At 41.1% G+C, this 23,986-nt stretch overlaps 1 protein-coding gene across 2 annotated transcripts in view; it reads left to right on the top strand.

Moving 5' to 3' along the window:
- Positions 1 to 281: 281 nt before the first annotated feature.
- Positions 282 to 23,986, top strand: part of HS2ST1 (heparan sulfate 2-O-sulfotransferase 1) — an 89,586-nt gene continuing 65,881 nt past the window's right edge. For both annotated transcript variants that reach the window (XM_053391858.1, XM_053391857.1), the window contains exon 1: positions 282 to 657. In XM_053391858.1, coding sequence (XP_053247833.1) covers positions 534 to 657 — 124 coding nt within the window. In that variant the 5' untranslated portion in view covers positions 282 to 533. The remainder of the gene's footprint in view (positions 658 to 23,986) is intronic.

Raw genomic sequence — 23,986 nt, 5'->3', positions numbered from 1 at the left:
CCGGGCTTTCGGGACTGAAGGCCGCCCAATCGGAGCTCCAAACGTCCCTGGGCGGGGCTTGGCTTCGTAGCGGCGAAAGGCGGGCCCGGCGGCGCGCTCGGCCAATAGGCGGGGGGAGGGCGGCGAACGGCGGCCAATGAGAAGCGAGCGCCGGGGCGGAACCCGCGTCCTGGCTGGTTCGACGTCGGTGGGCGTGAGGACGCCCGGGCGTTCGGTTGCTGAGCAGCGCGCGCAGGCTGAGCTCGTGCCTGCGAGCGGGAGTCGCCGACGGAGCCGCTGAGGTGTTGGTGACCGAAGGGACCGTTGCTGAGGCGCCGCCGCGACGTCTCCTGAGGGATGTGAGCCGCCGCCGCCGCCTCCTCCCTCGCCCGCGGTGTGTGTGTAGTGTCCGCCCCCCCCTCACAACCGAGCCGAAGCTCCCTCCGGCCTCCCTGCCCGGGCCTCGCGTGATGTCGTGATCCCTCGGCGGACGTGCGACCAGGCGGGCGGCGGCGGCGGCGGCTGCTGGGCGGCTGCTGCGGCTGCTGCTGCCGATGGGGCTGCTCCGGATTATGCTGCCGCCCAAGTTGCAGCTGCTGGCCGTGCTGGCGTTCGGCGTCTCCGTCCTTTTCCTGGAGAACCAGATCCAGAAGCTGGAGGAATCCCGAGGCAAGCTTGGTGAGCGAGGGGCGGCCTTGGAGAAGGTGGCTGGCCGGGTTGAGGGGTGGTGGTGGCGACCAGGTCTGGATGAATCGGTGGCGTGGAAATTAGGTTACCTTTCTACTGAGGGCGGCGGCGGCCGCGGCGCCCCTCGTACTGCAGAACTAGAAGGAGAGGGGTAAAGATGGGGACATCGAGGGTGGGTTTTTTTGGGGGGGGCGGGCGGGGAGAATGTCAGAAATGGCTTTGGGAGAGCAAAAATCGCCGTCGGTTCCCGCGCGTGTCTGCAAACGACGGGAATCGGTTTGGGAGGAGAACTCCGCAAGAAGGAGGGCTGCCGACGTGTTCAGAGGAGAGCGATCGTGATGATCGAGGGTCTGGAAACTTAAGCCGTATGACAAGCGGTGGAAGGAGCTGGGTATGTTTAGCTGAGACTGTGAGGAGATAGGTTAGCCGCCTTCAAATATCTGAAGGGCTGTCACATGGAGGAGGGAGCATGCTTGTTTTCTCCTGCTCCAGAGGGTAGGACTCGAACCAGTGGCTTCAAGTTGCAAGACAGGAGATTCTGACTAAACATTGGAGGGGAAAATCTTTCTGGCAGTAAGAGCTGTTTGGCAGTGGAACAGACTCCCACTAGAGGTGGTGGGCTCTCCTTCCTTAGAGGGTTTTAAGCAGAGCTTGGATGGCCACCTGTCATGGATGCTTTAGCTGAGGTTCATGCATTGCAGGGGGTTGGACTAGATGACCCTGGGGTCCCTTCCAACTCTACAATTATATGATGATAACTGGACTAGTGGCGGCATGCATTGGGTTTGGAGCTGATCTGTATGTGCGTGTCTCCCCACCAGTATCAAAATTGCTGAAACCCCCTGAAGGACCTACCTTCTGGGGTTTTTGGGGGGATTGCTGCTCTGGAAGAAGACGACTTCAAGGAAACCAGTGTGGCCCACAGTTAGTTTCCACTGGTGCTGAAAAATAGCGGTGATGTTTAGAGGCAGTCTATAGATTTCATTGTTTTATCATTCCGCTGTTGGAAACCTGTGAAATGGCCACATTTTGTTTAAGGTTTGAACTTTGTGGAAGTGGGTTGACTCGTTAGATAGGCAAGTTAGCAATTGTAGAGAGAGGGTGTGCCAGAACAAGTCCCACTCCCTCCCTGAAATAGTTGTACAATTAACAAAGCTTGGATATGTATAATTTGTGTATGTGCACATATGTGTGTAAATAACTATATATGTAGGCCCATGTGTTTCGTAAACATAGTCTTTTCCCACTGTTAAGTGTGTTATGATATATGATGTTAGGTCCAGAAGATTTTTCTATAGTGCTGTTCATTTAGTTTTTTATGATGTACAAGTTCTTGGGCCATGCTCATGAAAAGTTACTTGTTTAACAAAATTACTTATTTCTCAACTCTTGCGGACTCTCACTGTGTCAGGAGTAAAACAAAAAGAAACGAGGATGTAAACTCATATTTAAAGTGACTGTTATTGGCTCCTTTCTATGAATGTGTTCAGTTGGAACCTGCTTTTTTACCCAGGTTGTGTCCATCTGCCTGTATCCACACAAAGCGAGGAAAAATAAGGTAATTTCCACAGGCTCTCTTCCAGGGAGAGCCAGCATGGTGTAGTGGTTAAGAGCGGTGGACTCGTAATCTGGTGAACTGGGTTCACGTCTCCGCTCCTCCGCATGCAGCTGCTGGGTGACCTTGGGCCAGTCACACTTCTCTGAAGTCTCTCAGCCCCACTCACCTCACAGAGTGTTTGTTGTGGGGGAGGAAGGGAAAGGAGAATGTTAGCCGCTTTGAGACTCCTTAGGGTAGTGATAAAGAGGGATATCAAATCCAAACTCCTCTTCTTCTTCTTGTTCTTCTTTTGCTTCTTCTTCTTCTTCTTCATTATTCCCTTACTAACAAAAAGGAGGCAAAATAACTGTTATATCTGATATGTGAGGACATGTTGAATACCTTATCCTGAGTTACCCCTACAGAAATAACTGACATTGAACTTGATCTGTTGGATTGAAAGGAAGGAGTAATTCTTCGTAGTGCTCTGGCACTCATTCCATCAGTGCAAGCATTTCAGTCTGCCAGAGGGAAGGATTTTCCTCTCCTCCCCCTGTGCACTGTTCTGTGGGTTATCCTGACTCCCTATAGGCAATGGGGGCATAGGGGAGGTGGGGGAAACCCCATTGCACTAATGGAACTCCTTAGGTGAATCTAGCCCTTAAGTGTGTGGTATGTCATATGCGTGTGACGAAGGTCTTGTTCTGTGAGGTATTTGTTACAAGTGGTAACAAGGAAAAAAGTTTTTCAATTTGTCCTTTGAGAAGTTGACACCAACAGTTTTAGATTGTCTTTATTAGGAGAGTGTAAATCCTAAGTATAAGGGAGTTAGCACAGTGCAGTTTTTTGAGTAAAAGTTGATTTTCTCTTTTTATTGTTGTCTATATTCAAAACAGGGATGCGGGTGGCGCTGTGGGTAAAACCTCAGTGCCTAGGACTTGCCGATCGCATGGTCAGCGGTCCGAATCCCCGCGGCGGGGTGAGCTCCCGTCGTTCGGTCCTAGCTCCTGCCCACCTAGCAGTTCGAAAGCACAATTAAGTGCAAGTAGATAAATAGGTACCGCTTTATAGCGGGAAGGTAAACGGTGTTTCAGTGTGCTGCGCTGGTGCTGGCCCCCGGCCTCTTAAGTGAGATGGGCGCACAACCCTAGAGTCGGACACGACTGGCCCGTATGGGCAGGGGTACCTTTACCTTTATCTTTATATTCAAAACAGCTATCCTGACTATTTAAAGCAGTCCATCCTAAGTTGTTAGACCATGAGACTCTTAGGTTCGAGCCTCATGTTGGTTGAAAGAGTTCTGCATTGCAGGGAGTTGCACTAGATGACTATCCTGGTCCCTTCCAAATCTACAGCTCTGTCATTCTATGAAAACATTATTTAAATCACAATTAAAAGGAAAAAATTTGACATGTAATTTGCATATTGTGGAAAAACATGCTATTAAGCATATTGGTATGCAAAAAAATTGTAGTTTTTAGACCATGCAACCTGCAAATATGTTGTGGTTCAGAATTATTTTTGGGGATAGGGTAGGACTGAAGAATTAATAAGTTTTTATTTGGTGGTCTCTATACACGCAGGGACTCTAAGGAAGATAATTTACTTAAAGACTTGAGCCTTCAAAATGTTCCAAAAAAGGACTGGAATGAAATGGACCCTGAGCAATGGTGACTCTTCATGGTGTTTGGTAGAGTAATAACTATGCGTAGTTCATAGAGTTTGAATAATTAGAAGGGTCGTGTACACCCAGGTGGGTACAATGGATGATCCTGCTAAGATAGAAGATAGCATCTCCTAGATTTTAGCATGAGGTGACTGCAACTCTCAACCTATAGGAGGTAAGCCTTAAAAATTAATACATGAGGATACAATAAATATTATGGGTTGTATGCAACTCATTACTCAAGTAGACCCATTTAAGTTGGTCATGCTCATTAATTTCAATGGGTATACTCTGAGTAGAACATAGCTGAAGACAATCCAATCCAATGCATGACATGAAAATGTCAAGTATGTTTCCACATGATTTTTTATACAAAAAACATGTTTAAGTGAATATGTGTGGCTGAGAGCCATGGGTTAAGTTTAAGAGAGCTATAGCTTTTAGCATAATGCATTTAGGTACAGTCATCATAGTTAAATTCTAAAATGTCAAATTCTAAATTATTTTTTTAAATTAGCAGTAAAAGCACTATTAATTTTGTCCACCCTCCTTTGGGCTGCTGCCTTTAGCCTGTTAAAAGAAATGATAATTTGTTACATAATAAACAAAAATAAAATGAAAAATGTTGAGTAAATTATATTACTTTTAACATCTGTACAGAAGCAGCTCCGGAAAGTTAACAATAAAAGTTATCTGGTGCTGTCTGTGTATCTGTTAATAGGAAGAAATTATCCACATAACATCAGTTGTGAACTGGCAGCCAATAAAAGTTAAATTCTGTTGTGTTCATGCTGTTATATTCCTTTCAGCAATTGAATCATTCTAGTTCTATAAAGTGCTTTTGATCTTTGAAAGTTGTCTTCATAGGCTAATATGAACAAGTCTGTAGTTTGACTACAATAACTGCTGTTTCATTAAAAGAACTAAGAACAAGTCCATGGTATTATATGTAAAATTTAGCATGATAAATCAGACTGCTATTTTTGCCTCTTCAATTGAAATTTGAATGTCTGCTTCATTTCTGCTGTGACAAACAAAGCTGTATGACTTCAACGATGACAGCAGAAAATATATCTTGGAGGCTTGAAAAAAAACTGCTTGTAGAACAATTTTTCTAGATACTTTCTGATGAAACAGCACTCTTACTCTGGCAAGTGTGGTTTATACTTAAAATGGCCTTCTCATTCTGACATGAATAACACAAAATAACGGGCTATATGATGAGATGTTGTATTCCTCCTCCTCCTCGGAGACGACATTCTGTTTCACACATCTATAATGCAGTTCATCTTAAATCCACAATTCATCTGTTGGTATAAATGGAAATCGCTTTCACAAGGTACCTTCCTCCACATTCCCAAATTAGTATGTGTTAGAATTTAGTTAGTATTCTGTAGCGAGCAATCTTATGCTAAAAAGCACAACAATGCAAAGATATGTGCTGTGTGCATATTTTGATAATGGAGGTGTTTGAAAATTCAGTTAAATGATTAGAGCCTGCACGCCTTGTTTGTTCAATATGAAAGAGTGGTCAAGATTCTTGGCATACTGTGAATAAGCAGTGTGCTGCTTCATATAGCCTGTTCACTCGCTCCACCCCTTCATGTGAGCAGGTAAAGGAAACCAGGAAAGCACAATTAAACCAGACTTCCTATGATGTGCAAATCAAGCATCCTGGTTTGTTGCTCTGAAATAAGCAAGGTTTGTAAGCAAGTTTCAACCCCTGCTTGTTCTGGAAGCAACAAATTAGGTTGCCAGATTTGCACATCATAAGAAGCCAAGCTAAGTTTTGACTTCCTGGTTTGATTTACCTACTGTCTAATAGGAGAAGTAAATTCAGCCTAAACAGGCTGTGTGCACTAGCATCCTGCTTGTTCATCGTAAGCTGGAAATCCTGTCTTAATGTGATACATGAATGTAGTTACTATGTGTATTTAACTGTGTACATTCTGTTTTTTGTGCACTTGGACAAAATCTACACTTTATCTGCACCTACACAGTTGCTCACAACATGAGGATGTCTTGTAGTTTCTCTCAGTTGTATCTTCCCTGGTATCTTCACTTTATGGTATTTCCTCTGTTGTTGTTTAGTATGTATTGCATGTACTTTCAGGTGCCTTGTATTCCTGCTGAATACAGTGGTACCTCGGGCTACATACGCTTCAGGTTACAGACTCCGCTAACCCAGAAATAGTGCTTCAGGTTAAGAACTTTGCTTCAGGATGAGAACAGAAATCGTGCTCCGGCGGCGCGGCAGCAGCGGGAGGCCCCATTGGCTAAAGTGGTGCGTCAGGTTAAGAACAGTTTCAGGTTAAGAGCGGACCTCCAGAATGAATTAAGTATTTAACCCGAGGTACCACTGTATTAGGACGCGGGTGGCGCTGTGGGTAAAACCTCAGCGCCTAGGACTTGGCGATCGTATGGTCGGCGGTTCGAATCCCCGTGGCGGGGTGAGCTCCCGTCGTTCGGTCCCAGCTCCTGCCCACCTAGCAGTTTGAAAGCACTCCTAAGGGCAAGTAGATAAATAGGTACCACTTTATAGCGGGAAGGTAAACGGCGTTTCTGTGTGCAGGCTCACCAGAGCAGCTTTGTCATGCTGGCCACGTGACCCGGAAGTGTCTCTGTACAGCGCTGGCCCCCGGCCTCTTAAGCGAGATGAGCGCGCAACCCCAGAGTCAGTCACGACTGGCCCGTACGGGCAGGGGTACCTTTACCTTTACCACTGTATTAGTACAAGTTGGGCTTCCAATAAAATGTTAGTGTGAGGTGTCTCTTTTTTGTAATTTCAACCACTGCTTTCCCCTGACCTACTGGGTTTTCATTCCTTCTACCCCAGTCAGTCAGCATTCTATACGCACTGAACATGCTCAGTCTTCATTCAGATGTTTGGGGTTTCCTCCAGGGTTTAGTATTAGCAGGGTGCCAGGTGCATTTTGCGCCTAAAGATTCTCCATTTGTGAGCACCTCCAAAAGTTTGGGTGTCCTTTCTTGCACCTGGCTGACACTCAAGGATTACTGAAATGTATATGCTTTGAAGCCTTGAAGTATATGTTAAGGATAAACAATAAGTTAAAGAGTTTAACAATAAGAGAATAAGGATAGGCAATATGTCAAGGAGTATAACAATAAAGAGTAGAGTGTTTTGAAAACTGAAGCATGGTACCAATATTTTTCTTGTAAACACCAAATTAAACATGTATTAACAATTTCTGCTAAAAATGTGACATTAACAATGTGTCACTTATGTGAATTGCATATTAGTTCATGCTTATCAAAATAATAAATAAAAAAGTGTTGCTGACCCCCCCCCCCCGCCTGGTGGTGACTAGGCATTCTGTTTTGGTCCCACAATCCAGGTCCCAGGAGCCATTGGTTCTTAGCTTTTCTATCCCAGTTTCTAACAGTGCTTTCCTCCTTGTTTATGCAACCCTTGGGATTTTTCTGGGTCTGCTGATTTCCCCCCTCTTGGACATGGCTAGTGCTGGTACATAAATGTTGGCACTCAGAGAACAGAGATCTGTGTTAGTGTATATTATGTATATCTGAATAGAGACATTGAATTCTTATCTCATTATACATGATAAAGCTATTTTTAGCCATCTCATCCCTTGCTTTTTCCTTTAAGACCAATTGCAGTCCTTAACAGTTGTCAACAGGTTTACCACATCTATCAGCCAATCACTGATTCCTACCACCCTTCTAAGTAATACCCCTCCCCACCCTCTCACTGTATATAAGGGTCTGGTGACTTCTGTTTCAGTGTATCTGAAGAAGTGTGCATGCACACGAAATCTCATACCAATAACAAACTTAGTTGGTCTCTAAGGTGCTATTGGAAGGAATTTTTTTAAAATTTTATTTCGACTACGGCAGACCAACATGGCTACCTACCTGTAACAAGTGTATATTATGAAGATGATAGTTATAGTGGGTGCTAATATGTAGCAGGTCACATGCTGTTTGAAGATGAAGATGAACTGCACCATAGTTTTGCATCGGTTTCTATGCAATACGGGTGATTGTGTCAGAGTTGTGAAATAGGAATGAATAAGAACCTAAATTTAGCCTAGTAATTAACTGATCATGAACTACTGAGTTGCAGTTCTTCTACCCAACATATATGATCACATCATTAATACTTAGAAGCAACATATATGATCACATCATTAATACTTAGAAGCAACATGTTGGCCCCTGCCTAGAGCAATAGTACACCCGGTAAACACTTTTTTGATTGTACCAATGTGTTTTGTCCCCATTCTTAAAAGCAATAATTCCACTATGAGCCACATCAGTGGCTTAAGCGGTGCAGGATTTTTCAAGTATGCATCCTCCAGATTTGCAGAACTTAGTTTTACTAATGAACCAACCTCACCTTGATGTAGTATGAGCAGCAGCAGCAAAGATGTTCCTGCTATCCAATAGCAGCTCCCTTTGCTGGTGAACGTTGAGCTGCCACCACTTCCACTTCTTACTAGTCACATGTCAGTTACAGGTTTTTTTGGATGTTCTCATAGAGTGTTTCACATGTACATCTTAGAAATATAGGCAACAGCCCATAGCGATTCTGGTGATTTGGGCAAGTGAGCAAGTCCAAAGTTAAAGACTAATGATTTATCTGAAGAAATGAATCCACTGAAACTATCCATAAATGTTCATCTTCCTTCAGAACTTTTCCATCTCCATTTGACCCTAACTCCAGCGCACATTCAGCTATCTTTGTTTGCTTAAAGTAATTGCTTTGCAGTGCAATCCTCTGCATGTCTACTCAGAAGTAAGTTTCCTTGAACTGAATGGGAGATTATATAGGAGTTAAATGTGCATAGGGTTGCAGCCTTAATTTGTGGGTAAATTAGAGAAAGGATTAGATTATTTACATTCATGATAAAAGCTTCATGGTATCTTCAGAATAGGTTCCAAGAGATGCAACAACATATTTTGTAATTGCTGATTCAAATACATCAAGAAGCTGTAATGTTGACAGCCATTGGTTAAATATGAAGATTAGTTAAAAAGGTGACTGGGAAAAAATAAAATGGAATCTGGTATGGTTGTTTCCTTAATAGGAAACGGAGGGGAAAGGTTATAATGTTTCACAGTGAATTTGCAATGAAATTACATTGTTTTTCATTTTTGGGATATGCAAATGCTAATGCAATTTTAAGAACTTGAATAGTTATGAGGCATAATAGAACTTGACAGTATTTGTTAGCTGCTGAACAATGACTTGACTTCATAGCTAGAAAATATTTGGCAAATAGAGGAAATACAATGGTGAAGTTGATTTGAGTCTTTTAGCATTCTGCAAGATACATAGATGACATAATTATGTATGGATATCACACAAATACAACTTAGCTATTAAAACATATAAATATATTCTTACATCTTGAATGAAATAATGATGTTATAATTACAAAATTATTGCTTTGTAAAAGATGCCCATTTATTGTAGAGTTCAACATATGGTTTTATTTGCTTGCTGAACCCTTTCCTTTAATAATTTAGGATATACATGCATTCAAGAAAATTGGTCTGAGCTTCTCCTTGCTTGCATTTGCCTTGTAGGTACTCCATCTTTCAACTTCTTTGGCAGTATAAGCAGATGTTTGCATAATATTCTGGAACTTGATTTCCTAACTAGGGCTAATGGAAGTTTTTGTCAGAAACATATGGAGGGCACCAGGCTGGGAAAGGCTGTCCTAAATCATACCTTGCAAGCTACTCTTAATAACTTAATTACATTTTATAGATGATGTTTTTATTTGGGACAATGGAGCCCACAAGTTAGTTGCAAAGCATATGGCTTTGTCCTCAGAAGAGTGTTTTTGTAAACTGCATGACTTCTTGTACCACCGCCTCCCCCAAACATATAACATTACCTAGTCCATTGACTGAAACAGAATACTTCATTCAAGCTTGATGGCAGTAGAGAGGTATGGGGAAGACCCTGCAGAAGCCAGTAAAGGCCTCTGCAGACACTATTCTTCCAGCCCCTGAACTAGGTGTAGCATTAGTGAAGTTGAGAACAGTTATTTTTTTATTGGGTAAATAGATTATTTTAGGAAGAACTGAAAGCTCCTACAAATGTGGAAAATTTCTCATTGTAATTTTCAGTGTAAGAGTAAAGGGAAAACCCATGGATGTGGTATTTATGTACTGAGAACTTGTGGCTTTCCAGGGTGTGAATACGTATTCAAACCTCAAAGTTGAGAACAAGGTGAGAATTCTCAAAGGTATGGTAGGTTGTTTCTTTTCCTTTCCTTTTTCATTCTGAGAGGATATTTCAGCTTTTATATTAACATTCTGAACTAGAAATAACAGGACACATTTCCCCCAGATGTATTGAAGAAGCTTGTTACCACTATTGAAATCTAGCCAGAGAGAATGTTAATACATTTATATTTAATTCAGCTACATTAATGCACTACTTTTGTTAGCTTCCACCCGGTCCCACTGAAGAATTACCTCCTCTTAAATGAGTTTATGGAAAGCTTCTAAATGTGTAGCCAATATATAAATACATGTCTCTTAGAAACTTAGTTGTGTGAGGTGCTCCACATATATCATTGCTTTTAAGCAAAGTGCAGTAAGGCTCCTCTAAGTTAAGTGTCTTGCTTTAAAATATCTAGTTTAAGCTGTAGATAAAATCTGTAATATGCTATTTTTTGGTTGCTGTAAATCTCCCCTTACATTTCTGTAATAAAATGATTTAAGCATTTTCCATTTAAAGAAATGCACATGTTTGAACTTGGGTGGTATTTATTTACCACAAATTCTTGATGTCTCTGATTATTGAAAAAGGCAGTACAACTGGGTTTTGGAGCAACTGTGGCATGGTTTGTTCTGCCTGCGTTGAACATCTTGTGTGACAGGTCCTTAGAAAATTATGCATGCTTCTGATTCTCAGTCTCATCTTCCATATATTCCTGCTTAATTAGTTCAAAACCAATCTGTTCCATATTCTTAATTCATGTTTGTTTCCTGCTTTCTTGTGAATAAATACCTTGACACAAATTACATTTGAAATGTCATGTTGGATCTTAATTGTGCGCAGCCCAGCAAAACAAACTTGATCAGCGGTATTTATAGCTCTCTGATGCATCATGAGAGAATAGAAAGTTAGTCCCTGGTTTTTCTTTCTTGAATAGTTTACTATTTTGATGCCAGTAAGTCTACTCAGGGTCATATCCAAGGCTGCATAAGCAGAATGCCACTTATGCAATAGGACTTGCTCTTCCTTTCCGTCTCCTTTGTCCCCCAGAATCTACTCCAAAATCTGCTCAACTCCCTGGAGTAGATTTTGAGGTGTCTGAGGAGCTTCAGAAGAGAGGAGGCAATAGTTGGTTTGGCAGTGTGGGATACGAATGTCAGCATTTTGTTAAAAATGAAAATATAAAAATTGCGAAGTTTGATGCAGGGTCCTAAATTCTGATGCTGATTTGTATAGGGATTTGAAATATTTGGCATGTGCTACAATGACAATTTAACAGTACAAAGAAGATTGTTTCAGTTGCCAACACCAATTACTGAAAGGGCACTGTTTAAGTTCCTGAATGTGCTGTCATATTCTTACATTCTTGGTGCTGAAAATCTAATTACAGCATTGTTTTGTATTTTTTTTCTTCATTTCCACAGCATATATAATATACATAATCCTGTCTTTATACTTTTGAGGATTTGCTTAGGTTTTTTTTTTTAAAAAAAATCATTAAAAAGCATCTTCTGGCTTCAAATGAAGCATTTTATTTTTTTTTACTGACAAACGTAGAGGGCTAAACTTACAGGACTTTCTCTCCCCTTCAAATACCAAATTGGGTTCTGAAATTAAATCTATCAAACATTGGCTCAGGTCTGATTACAAGAGTTAATCTCCTAGAATAAATTTGGACTATATACTCAGCTGCTGCTTGGCAGAGAGAAGGTGTAAATCATAGGCTGTACTTTTTCTACTGATAGAGTAAGAAGAAAGTACTACTCTCAGTAATCTTATTTAGCAGGTTTAATCCACTACCATGCCAAGTTCACGTATAAATTAGTTTTGTATTTAAGCACTGGGCTGTTTAGCCATAGGTAACCAGGAATTACATGTAGGCAAGTGAGCCGGCTGATGAAGCAAGTGGATGGATTGCTCTTAGCAGTGTTAGAAACTGAGGATCTGAGGGACAGTGGACCGGCCCCCTGCTGAAAAAGTTTGCTGACCCCTGCTTTTACTGGTTGAGAAGCATGACAAATCACGACTGATCCTCAGGAGTGAGGGTGCCTCAGACTGAGTTGTGTAGGACTACCATACATTCAAATTCTCCTGGACATTATCAGGATTTCAAAGGTGGAAGTGACGTCCAGGGAAAATTTATGAAAGGCGGCACTTTGTCCTGGAACTTTTGCAAGTCAAATCACATTTTCTGGCGTGTTGGGGGGGAGTTCAATTTTGAAATATGGCAACCCTAGAGTTGTGTTGCAGCTGTACCTGCTCTGTGATCCACCCACCGTTCAGTCTGGTTTATAATGTCTTTCCCTTGTTGCTTACTTGTGTTTTTGTTAGCAGATTGGAGTAAACAATAAGGTTGTGTACCGTCTTTTGGATGTGTATTTTCAAGTAGCCATAATTTATAACATAATAAGCTAATATTCTCTTGTTTTGAAAACCAGTTACTAGGTTTTGGCACCAAACTCATTGGTGTGTTAATTCGCTGAAAACAGAACAAGTTCAGAATAGTAGACAAAGTAGAGCTTTTAAGTTCTCCACATAGTACTGGGTTTCTCACAGAAGTTTTGGGGCATGTAGAAAAGAGTTTTACCCTTAGATGTGGTTTTTATATGTAGATTTTTCTCTGCTGTGCCACTGGAGCACGATTTCTGTTCTCATCCTGAAGCAAAGTTCTTAACCCAAGGTACTATTTCTGGGCTAGCGGAGTATGTAACCTAAAGCGTATGTAACCCGAGGTACCACTGTACTGGTGTTGAAATATTTGGGTGGTCTCTTTTTCACAAACTAAACCTTGGAAGAATCACCTTGATAATGCCAAAAGCACAATAGAAAACGTTAAGGAGAATCTTGACAACCCCCTCCCCCCAGTACATAAGATAGGGAGCTGACAGCCTCTGCCTTCAGATTTTTTTGCGGGGGGGGCGGGGCGGGAAGTGTTATCCCAGTTGCCTTATGGCATTGACAGCTTGTGGTCAATGCCATCCTCAAGCTTTGTCAGCGAGTGATATAATAGGACAACATTTGAGAAACTGCTGTGTTTATATAGGTCAAGTCCTATAGGATGTGCTTCACATTTTCTTCTCTGTTGCGTTTGTATATAGCCGTTCTGGATTCCTTGTTTCCCATGCTTCGGGATAGGAATTCAGGATACCCTGTTGAGTAGAAGATGATTTCTCTCTTGGGAAATAAGTCTGAACATATTACTGCGAGGGTTGCAATTTTTATTGTAAAGGCATGGGTGATTTGGCAGCTATGTGCCACAATGGTACCTTCTAGGCCAATACCATTTTATTTACTGTGTGTTTAGAATAGGCTATTTTCACAGTTATGTTGCAGTGTGGACTCCATCTAGACTCCGAAGTGCAAACTCCTTCAGACACCAGGCTTTTCTTTGCAGTCCTCCAATCACTTTACTTTTGAATGGTTCTATTGAAAATCCCATGGTAGCTCTTGGGTTCCTCCAGCAATCTGCAAACCAGTCACTCTAGCTACTGACATTATGGAAACTACTCCAGAATAAAGGTTGTAATATACAACCTAACTGGGTAATTTTATGGCCCTATACTAAACAATGGGCTTAGAATTGCATTCTTACATTTTAAAAATTGTGTTCTCTATCACTCATGAAGAGTTCTGCAACTACTCAACCTATTCAGAACTAAAGACTAAGTCTAGCTTGTAAATAAAATTGTAGAATAATTTAAGTAATTCATTGATCTGGACCTTTTTAGAACTACAGTTTTTATATTATACATAGATAAATATATAATGAACCACATGAGACATTTACGTGTTTAGATAAGATATAGCTGTCATATGGTCCTAATATTTTTAATTGCTATTAAATGTTTGGTTTATACTTTTTCATTTTTGCATTTAAAATGCAGGTCTTCTTGGTTTCAGTTATGTATGTCACAAGAAATCATTGAGAAATGTATTTTGTTGAAACTTATCTGACAGTAATATGAATAAACGTTTGTATTTATGTGGATTGCTGCTATTTAATTCTGTATATAAAATAATCTTTCTAAAGTTTCTTTTTTGCTTTTCCCTGTGTGTTCTTGATTAGTGTTGTGCCAGTGCATGGTAGGCATATATTATATACTTTAAGGGAGTTTTAAAAACTGAAAACTATTGGCAGAAGTCTTATTTGGTTAGCATGTGCCTGAAGTAGATGTTTCTTAATGGAGCATTCATTGTATGAGTCTCTACACTCATGCCTAGGCAACAAGTAAAAAGAACTTGACCTTTATGCACTGGAAATGTTCTCCTGGTAATCCCTTCTGTTAGTAGAAAGTTGGGCCAGAAAAACCCTTAAAACAAAAATAAGGCCACAAATTCGGGATAAACCCACAAATGCACAGTGGATTGAATCCGGACATTCATTTTGCAAGGGGTGTACATGAGGAAATTTTGGAAGCCTGTGGAGCTGTGTGAGATACAATGCAGGAGGTTGTAGGGGAAGGAAGAGTTTGCAAAGATTGCTTCCCTATTCCTCCAGTGAGGAGCCCCTTCTGGATTTCTGTCCCTGCTATTATTTGAAAGAGCCCTGTCGTTTGTGAAATGGCCAGTCTGAATCCAAATCCTAAATTAGGTATTTTAATCCAGCAAGGGTAGTTACATTATTTCTGCAGAGTGATCCTGAATGCGTTGGAACTCATAAGATGGAGTTCAGCGTCGTGCTAAGGTGATTGTCGACACGCATTTCCGTTTGCCAGATGGAACAATTTCCCCTCTTCTCCCTTGTGCCCTGTTCTTGGGACTCTCCCAGTCCTCCAGAGCAGATTGTGGGGTGGATGGGAGGATTTACTTTGCTTCGGCGGGACCTGTTACACTGTCTTCTGCTAGCAGAACAACTCATTTGACCATTTTAAAGTACAATAGATTTCACATTTAATATAAGAAAATGTACTTGGCTTGAAAATGACATTTTCTTTGGTTGATGCTTCTTTAAATGTGCATTGCACTGTCTTGCCCAAGCAACACTACACTTAGAACTGGCTGATAAAATGTAATACAGCTTTATGAATAAGAAATAAGATTTGTATTAGTATAGCCCATGCCTTATTACTGTGCCAGCTTTAGATAGCCCCATTTCAAAATGCAGTTTCCACCTGTTGCACGAAACAGATGAAGCAAGATTTTCTTGTTTGTGGAAGCTGGGTCTTTGGCAAACAGAATTGTTAAGCTTGTGACTCTCACAGGCCAACTCTTTCATCAGTAGTTAATACTCTGACAAATATAAAATCAATGCTTTCTACGTTCTAAGTGATGAATAGGATTCATTTGGCCTTTAATTCTCAAAACACATTGGAATGACTTGCCATTGATTGTCTTACCTTGGTTTTTTGTTATTGATTAGGATGTGCCATGGCAGGTGAAGAGGGCTTTAAGTGATTCCACCAACAAAGAATTTTCAAAATGAAAAGTGAATTAGAATGACAATTTAAATAAACTCAACTTGTAGGACTCCCCATAGATGCACGGCTTAAATGGCTCAATTTTGAGTTTTAATTTGCAGCTTATGGCCCCCACACAATGAAAATTGTGTATGTTTCAAAGTCTTCATTAGATTTTCTATCTTATAAGAGGAAAGGTTGACGTGTGGACTAATTGTGCAAGTTTTATTTCATATTCAAATATTTTCCAGGCCTCCAAATTGCCTAACACCAAGAATGTAGGATATAAGTTCCACGAGGAACAAAAAAATTAGTCCTCCATGGAGACTTTGATTCTTAGCATTTTTACCATCCTCACATACAGTAAGCCTGCAACTTGCACACATTTAACTTTGTGTATGCACGCATTCAGCTTTTTGTGTATGGCAAAAATTAAAAATGGAAAAGGGGTGGGGTTCCAGGAAAAAGTGACTTTGGCAATCCCACCTGCCACTGAACTCAGTGGGTTTTCACTATGCACAATTTTGGCTTTAGACGCAGTCCCCAGAATGTAACTCCTACATACATTGCGGGCCTACTGTATTGTCAAACTAGTGGTTTTGTAACATGTATTCCATGTGTGAACATGGTGTCCATACAATGTGTGGAAATGTGTGTTTGGCCCTGTTTGATGATTGCACAGTGTTAATCACAGTTCTCCACGTCATGTACACACTTGATATTTGCTTAAAAAAATGGATGTTTCTCCATGACACATGGAGTGTTATGATAGTGTAAAGTCATTGGATAAAATGCTTGAAATACATAATGACTGTTGCTTCCTGCTTTACGAGATGATTTTGGTGCATTCTTATAATTGCTGCTAAGTGATGTGTTTTATATTTTTGATCAGTTTTTTAACTTGCAAAACATTAAAAGGCAAATAAAATAGCTTGTAAGTGACCAGGTATTAAAACACATGCTCTGTCTCTGTCTCTTCTCCCTCTCCCCCCATCTCTCTCTCTCTCTCTCTCTCTCTCTCTCTCACACACACACACACACACATTCCCAACAACACAGTTTTAAAAAACCAAAACAGTGGCAGATAGACTTGCTACCAAAGTGAGTGGAGGTGATTAATGTGATGCAAACTTGGTACATCATTGTTGGGCCCATGCTATTGATATAGCTTATAGCTTGGGCTTCCCCCTCCCCCAGCCCCGCAAGCTCCCAGAGCGATGCCAAAGCTGCACGCAGCTTCGCCATCGCTCAGGGTCCCGTTCTGGGGGTTGGGGGAGGGGGAAGCTCTGCTTCCCCCTCCCCCAGCCCCGCAAGCTCCCAGAGCCGGCTTCCCGCAGCTCTCCGCAAGCTGTGGGAGTCCGGCACGGCTTGTGGAGAGCTTCCTGTTCTGGGGGCTGGGGTCGGGGGAAGCTTGGGCTTCCCCAGCCCCGCGCCTGGGGAAAAAATAAATAAATTCCCCCCCTTTATCCCCCCCCCCCAAAATCTAGGTGCGTCCTATGGGCCGGTGCGTCCTATAGGGCGAAAAATACGGTAAATCTTACCTAGTTGAAGGAGATGGTCCATCAGCACAAGCATTCTGCTTGCCTGGTGAAATGATCTCCCCTTGTGTGATTCTGGAGGTTCTTCTGGTCCCTCCAGCCAATTTCGGGAATGGGGTAGAGCGGGGGGAAAGCCTATTGGGCTAGGGAAGTCCTTGCTGGGGCTTCTGCTAGCAAGACTAGTTAGTTGAATCAGATCGATGGGGTATACAAATGGTTTGAGATGGGTATTATGTACTCAGAGCTTCAGAGACATAAAAATAGAAAACATTACTTATACTGCTCCTGTTTTGAGATCTCTGCAAATGTACATGTTTCTGCTTTAGCCAAACCTCAAACAATATGTCAATAGTACTGAATACTATTATGGAACGATAGAATATAAATATTTAAAATGAATAAATGATACTGGCAAATGTTTCAGGTACTAAATGTAACATTTGATTTGGGATGTCAGACATGCCAGTCAACAAACTTCTGTCTTGCATTTAAACTTGGCTTGAACTCTCCTATGGATTTTATAGGAAGAAAGACCAGTCTAATAATAAAACACACCTTACTCTCTTTTACGTTCAAGGACAATGACTTCCTTGTGAATGTGCTTCATTTTGCAGCCAGCATGATACTCTCAGAGTTCTCTCCATTTAGTCAGAGTTCTATTTTAACCTAAACCTTGTGCCATTTCCATATTAATCACAGCAAGCTATAGAAATAAGAAAACTATTATTAGTTACTAGTTAATCAGCTTAACACACTGCTTCTCTCCTTTCAGTTTGAAACTGAAATATATAGGTATTTTCTGGACTTCGGGGGAAGGGGGTAGGACAGATTTTTCCCATTAAAGTAGACATAAACATATTTATATAAAAGGGACGTGGGGGATGCTGTGGTCTAAACCACAGAGCCTAGGGCTTGCTGATCAGAAGGTTGGCAGTTTGAATCCCCGCGACGGGGTGAGCTCCCGTTGCTCGGTCCCAGTTCCTGCCAATCTAGCAGTTCTTGAAAGCATGTCAAAGTGCAAGTAGATAAATAGGTACCGCTCCGGCGGGACGGTAAACGGCGTTTCCGTGCGCTGCTCTGGTTCACCAGAAGCGGCTTTGTCATGCTGGCCACATGACCCGGAAGCTGTATGCCAGCTCCCTCAGCCAATAGAGCGAGATGAGCGCCGCAACCCCAGAGTCGTCCACGACTGGACCTAATGGTCAGGGGTCCCTTTACCTTTAAACATATTTATGACAGATGTTGGAACTATTAGATAATCTTTAAAATTGCATGACTTGTGTAGAGAGATGCACATTGGCCCTTTCACTATGATTCATTCTTAAATGTGGCTACATTGGAACAATCTTGTTTCTGTGCTTCATTCCTGGGTGGACTAAATAAAAAATTCCCTGTTTAAGACATAACAAATTCTGGTTTACTGCAAAGCAGAATAAAGCTCCGAGGCTGCCATGTGAGTGGAAGGGGTCAAAAGAAGAGTTTGCAAGCCTGACACATGATACCAGGAAAGAGCGCAGCCAGTATGTATTGTTTAGACCAGTTTTTTTCAACCTTGGGTCCTAAATTGTTGGATTACAACTCCCATCATCCCTGTCCGCTGACTGGGGCTGATGTAACCCAGTGATAATAGGGGACCCAAGTTTTGGAAAGGTTGGCTTCAGTTTTTGTGTGCCCATAGTTAAATTTGGAAACCTGAGCAATGGTTATGGGCACATGCATACACTCAGGCTTGTCCCACCCCCAGCTATTTGTATTGGGAAAAGGTGTGATTGCCTTTTTCAAGCTTAAAGGAGGTTGAACTTCCTGGAGACAGCAGCTACAGAGGGAATGGTTGGCCCCTACAATGTCTGTTAATTTTCCAACATTGATTTGTACCGCTCCGGCGGGAACGTAAACGGCACTTTCGGGCGCTGCTCTGATTCACCAGAAGTGGCTTAGTCATGCTATCCACATGATGCGGAAGCTGTCTGCGGACAAGTGCCGGCTCCCTCGGCCAGTAAAGCGAGATGAGCGCAATGTTCAGGACTGGACTTAACTGTCAGGGGTCCCTTACCTTTACTTTACACATACTTAACAGGCGATATCCAAAAAAACGTAACTCTTTAGCAAGTCTAGAGTGAGAGACTAGGATGATTTCCATTGTTTCCTAGGACTCTTATTGTTGTGAGACTTTTTATGGATGAGCTGAGAGTTTGTTTGGACTCTGGGTGAGAACCCAGAGGTCTAGAGGGGAGGATGTGTCAGAAGCAGAAGGAAAATGAATGGATAATGATTTTTATATATTAGTAACTTGGCATTAATGTAACATTTTTATATGTAACTGTTTATTTTTGTAACATTTTGTTTAAGTTTTTTGTTGTTGCTTCAGTTTTTCATGCAACACTTACAGATATTTTAAATATATTAAGCTGTAAGAAATTAAATAATCAATTTCTATGAAAAGTTCCTGGAAAGTGGGATGAATACATTTGTATGGGAATGTCCTGATCTTCTAGTGGACCTTTCTGACTTGTACATATTTAAGAGATAGTAGAACAATTACAAATATACAGTCTTTATTTTTCTTGGTTGCCAAAAGACTGCTTTGTCTCTGCTTCTTACTTCAATATTTGTTTTAAAAAGTCACCCCCCTTTTTTTTGCTTCTACTTGTCTGAGCAAGGGATTTCTTATAGCAAGCCTGAAGTGTCCAGTATCGCTAGATGAGGAATGTGTCTAGCTGTCTAGAGGGAGAAATCTGAGCCAGCTTCGTAAGATTAACATGGTGAAGTGCGAAGTGGATTTTAAGTTATTGGGTTACTGGAATATTTGTTTGATGGTATTTCTGAAGGTTATGGTCTGTGCATTTAACAATAAATTAACCATTATTTCCTATGATGAATTTAAAATTGATTATGGGTCCTCCGGACAACTTTTAGGTTTTTGTTTTGTAGTATTACCCTGTATATGTTTTCATCTGTCCACCCCCCCCCCCACAGTTTCACCCCAGCACCTTGCTTGATCTGTGAATTCTTTACACAGAGCAGTATTGAAAACAGCCTTTGCTTTCAATACATGTTTCTCCCAGCTTGCAGAATGTTTGTACATAGGCATATATTAACTTGCATAAACATAAAATCCATTGGGAAGAAGTAGTTGTGCAGATCCAAGTAATAGAAGGTAACACTGGGTTTCAGGATATGCTGGACCTTAATTACAGTATGTGTAGTATTAAACCTTAGGGAGTAGCAGTGTTAGAATCCGATGTAGGATTTGAACTTCTTTGAAGGATTTAAGTTCATGTGAATCCAGACCTAAGACTTTGTAAATCAAACCCTATATTGACTCTAGATCTATGTTTTTATTTGGACGGTGTGCCGCACTGATAACTAAGCAAGGAGGACTTTATAAGATAGTGTCTAAAATGTCTCATTCTTGGAAATAATTAAAGACAGTTGCCCATTTCCTAATCAGCTAGTTTGTGCACCATTACATTGCTTTCTCCCTTTTTTCCTGAAGAAGGACTGCTAGCCTGTTGAAGACTGGTGAGAACTAAATGTAGAACTGCTAATTTGACTTATGGGGGTGGGGAAGAGAATGCATATTGGGGAATGGTAAATTACAGGGTTGAGTTAATTCTGTGGAACGTAGTTACACAGGAGAAAACATGCCTATAAACCTTCAAATTATCTAACTTCCTTTTATGTGTGAGTGATGGTGATAACATATTTAAATATAATTTTTGCCATTTAATATTGCCAAATATTTTTTAAGGTTCATATCTATTGGTGGTATATTTTATCCAGATCTGTTTTTTTCAGAAGCAGCTTAAATTAACTTTTCTGGAAAGATACCACTGACTGTCTCAAGAGGTCAGCCTGCAGTGACACTGCCTGACTGCTTCATTTTAAGCAGTCTGAACACAAATTAATTCATTTTGGCAAATGCTGCACAGGTCTTGAGTGACAGAATTTTACACCACCAGCTGCTGGTGAAAGGAAAGGCATGTAGAATCCCTTGTAAAATATTAAGATTAGAAAACATTCTAGAAAAAGCACCCTCCATTATTGATTCAGTTTTTCCTGTCTACAGAGTTGACGCATTGGCTTTCAAATAGTCACATTCCTTCCTCGAAGACACGTTATTGATCTGAAACCACAGAGCTGAAAATGGTCACATTTCAGAATCTTTCCTCTTGTAATGATGACTGCCTATAACCCCTCTTAACAGGAAAAGTGCTTTATAGCGTGTTCTCTCCCAATTGGAAAATCTGGTCAATACCATGGGCTTTTTCCTGATGTGGTTGTAAATGAGCTACTCCATGTTTACATGCCGAATGAATAAGCAGTTTCTCCAATTTTGTTATAGTTGAGGTTGCCAGAATAATGGAGTCAATTGAAGTTCTGCAAGAATCTGACCCTTCACCAGAGAGATCACATCCCTTTTCCTTCTGTGCTGCTTTCTAGAATCACTGCTTTGCAGCACCCTGCCTCACCCTATCAGCTATGTGACACTTCAACCCCATCAATCATGAAGGCCTCTTCTGTCAAAACACATTCCAAATAAATAAATCAGTCAAGGCAGGACAACATGCATGTAAACTTCTGGTCTGATTATAATTATTACTGGCATTATAGTAATTTTAACAGCTACCACTGGTGTGCTTACTTTACTATAATATACCAGTGATGGACTAGTTAGAACAATGGTATATGTTATGCAATATGAGACCTTAGAGGGCAATTCAGTGATGTACTTGAATCAATCTAACGATAATTTTGCATCAGTGGAAGCAGTTAAAAATTGCTTCTAATGTGTTAAGTGCATATATAATGAGGTCTATGCTAGGTTCTGTTCAGGCATTTCTTATTAGATGCAGACTTGGAGCTATGATGGAATTTGAATAGGTGGTGAATATACAAGCATGTAATTTTCAGTGTAAATTGCAACTGCATTCAAGGATTGAACTCCAATTTGCTATGCAAATACACTTAGCATGCCAAATGCCTTCTCTCTCTCCAGCTGGCATTTAGAAGTATATACACTAATTAGGGATGACGGAACATAAAGGGAAAGAGATGAATTCACTACTGTCTGAAAATTATTTGTATTTACTAGGTTTGTAAAGAGAATGGCTGTGACCAGCTTGAATCTTATGGGCATATTTCTACATAGGCTGGTAATTTGAAGCACCATCAAATCATAGGTTACTCTAGGTTGTGATGCAGCATGCTGCTGCATTTGCCTCTCGGTGTCTAGTGTGGCTCATTACTTCATATTGATAGAAATTTACTTTATGGCAAGAAAATCACTTTCCTGCCTAGCAAGAAATGATAGCAGACATGAAATGGCTCCTATAAGTTTCTTGAGAAATATCATTTCAAAAATCTGTATACCTAACGTGGAACACCATCCTGATATGTTGAAGTAGCAGACATAGAGCAAAATTAAGGCGTTACTATCTCAGTGATGAGTTGTATTTTCATGATTAGCACTGCATATAGGACAGGAAGAGGGAGAGATGGACAACATCTGTATAATGCTATGTATGGTGAGAATGAACTCCCAGAAAGCTTTCAACTTTGAAGATGGTGAAAGCTTGGCCAGAGTGCATCTTTGATTTTGTCTTGCTGATATGTATCTTTTTAAAATGCAAAGCAAAATTATTTCAATCCTAATCTAGTAGCAAGAGCAATGGAGATTCAAATTCTTGCTCAGTGAAGCTTGCTGCTGGATTGCTTCAGACCACACTGCCTTTCTGCCCAAGTTTCATTAACAGAGTGATTATGCAGATCAAAGTAGCAGGCATGACTGCTCATTTTAACTCCTTTATAGGGGCAGGATATAAGTGTGTTAATTGGAAAATAAGATGTTGATGTTAGTTCCTCTTTTGCAAATGCGTTTTTCCTGCTGGCTTTGTGGAGGATTCTTAAATGGCCTCTGTGGTTCTTTGGTTATTTTTAATGCTGCTTTGTGTGTGTTAGGAGTCCTCACCTCAGGGTAGTGTAGTGGTTAAGAGAGCAGGGTTCAAATCCCCACTCAACTAGGAAGCTAGTGACCTTGGACCAGTCTTTCTCAATCTTAGCTTAACCTACATTACAAGATTGTTCTGGGAAGAAAATGGGGAGGAGGAGATACTACTATGAGATACAAATGGGGAGTAGGAATTACCAGGATTTTAATCAGGATACTGTTTTAGGATAAATGTGAATGTTACACTGTCTTATGAGTTGATCCGAAATAGCTCTGATTCACACTTGGGTCTTTGAGTGAGAGCTGACTGGATAAACTGTTTCCTTGATTGATATAGAGGTTTGAAATAGCAGTCAGAATTATTTGAAATAACAGTCAGAATTAGACAGCACTTTACCTTGTAAGGCAGGGGTCAGCAGACTTTTTCAGCAGGGGGCCAGTCCATTGTCCCTCAGACCTTGTGGGGGGGTGGACTGTATTTGGGGGGGGGGAATTGAACGAATTCCTAATAACCCAGAGATGCATTTTAAATAAAAGGACACATTCTACTCATGTATAAACATGCTGATTCCCAGACCGTCTGCTGGCTGGATTTAGCAGGCGATTGGGCCGGATCTGGCCCCTGGGCCTTAGTTTGCCTACCCATGTTGTAAGGAGTGGTATGTGTGTTGTGAACTACATTTACTAACTGGGTTATAGATCATCGCCTGGTTATTTGTGTAATGAATTGTGTGAATACATATTGGTGTGACTGGTCAGAGAGTGAGGAAGAGTAGGATATGTACTGGGAACTGAATGAACTGTATCCTGCTGAGGGGCCCAGTAGTTTGCTGCTCTGGACCCTGGGGAGGGGCTGAGTGAACTGAGTAGAGAGAAGCCTGTCTCAGTGCTACCGGACACGCCAAACAACAGCTCACAGCAGATTGATGTGACTGTTGGCTCTGCCTTCATTGTCAGGAATGTGGTCATGACAGTCCTAGTGCAAGTAGACTTGGATAACTCCATCTACGTTGAGGAGT

This window comes from Podarcis raffonei, chromosome 6, assembly GCF_027172205.1.
Source record: "Podarcis raffonei isolate rPodRaf1 chromosome 6, rPodRaf1.pri, whole genome shotgun sequence".
Classification (NCBI taxonomy): Eukaryota; Metazoa; Chordata; class Lepidosauria; order Squamata; family Lacertidae; genus Podarcis; species Podarcis raffonei.
Note: the sequence above shows the minus strand (reverse complement) of the source record. Positions and strands in the feature narration are given on the sequence as shown.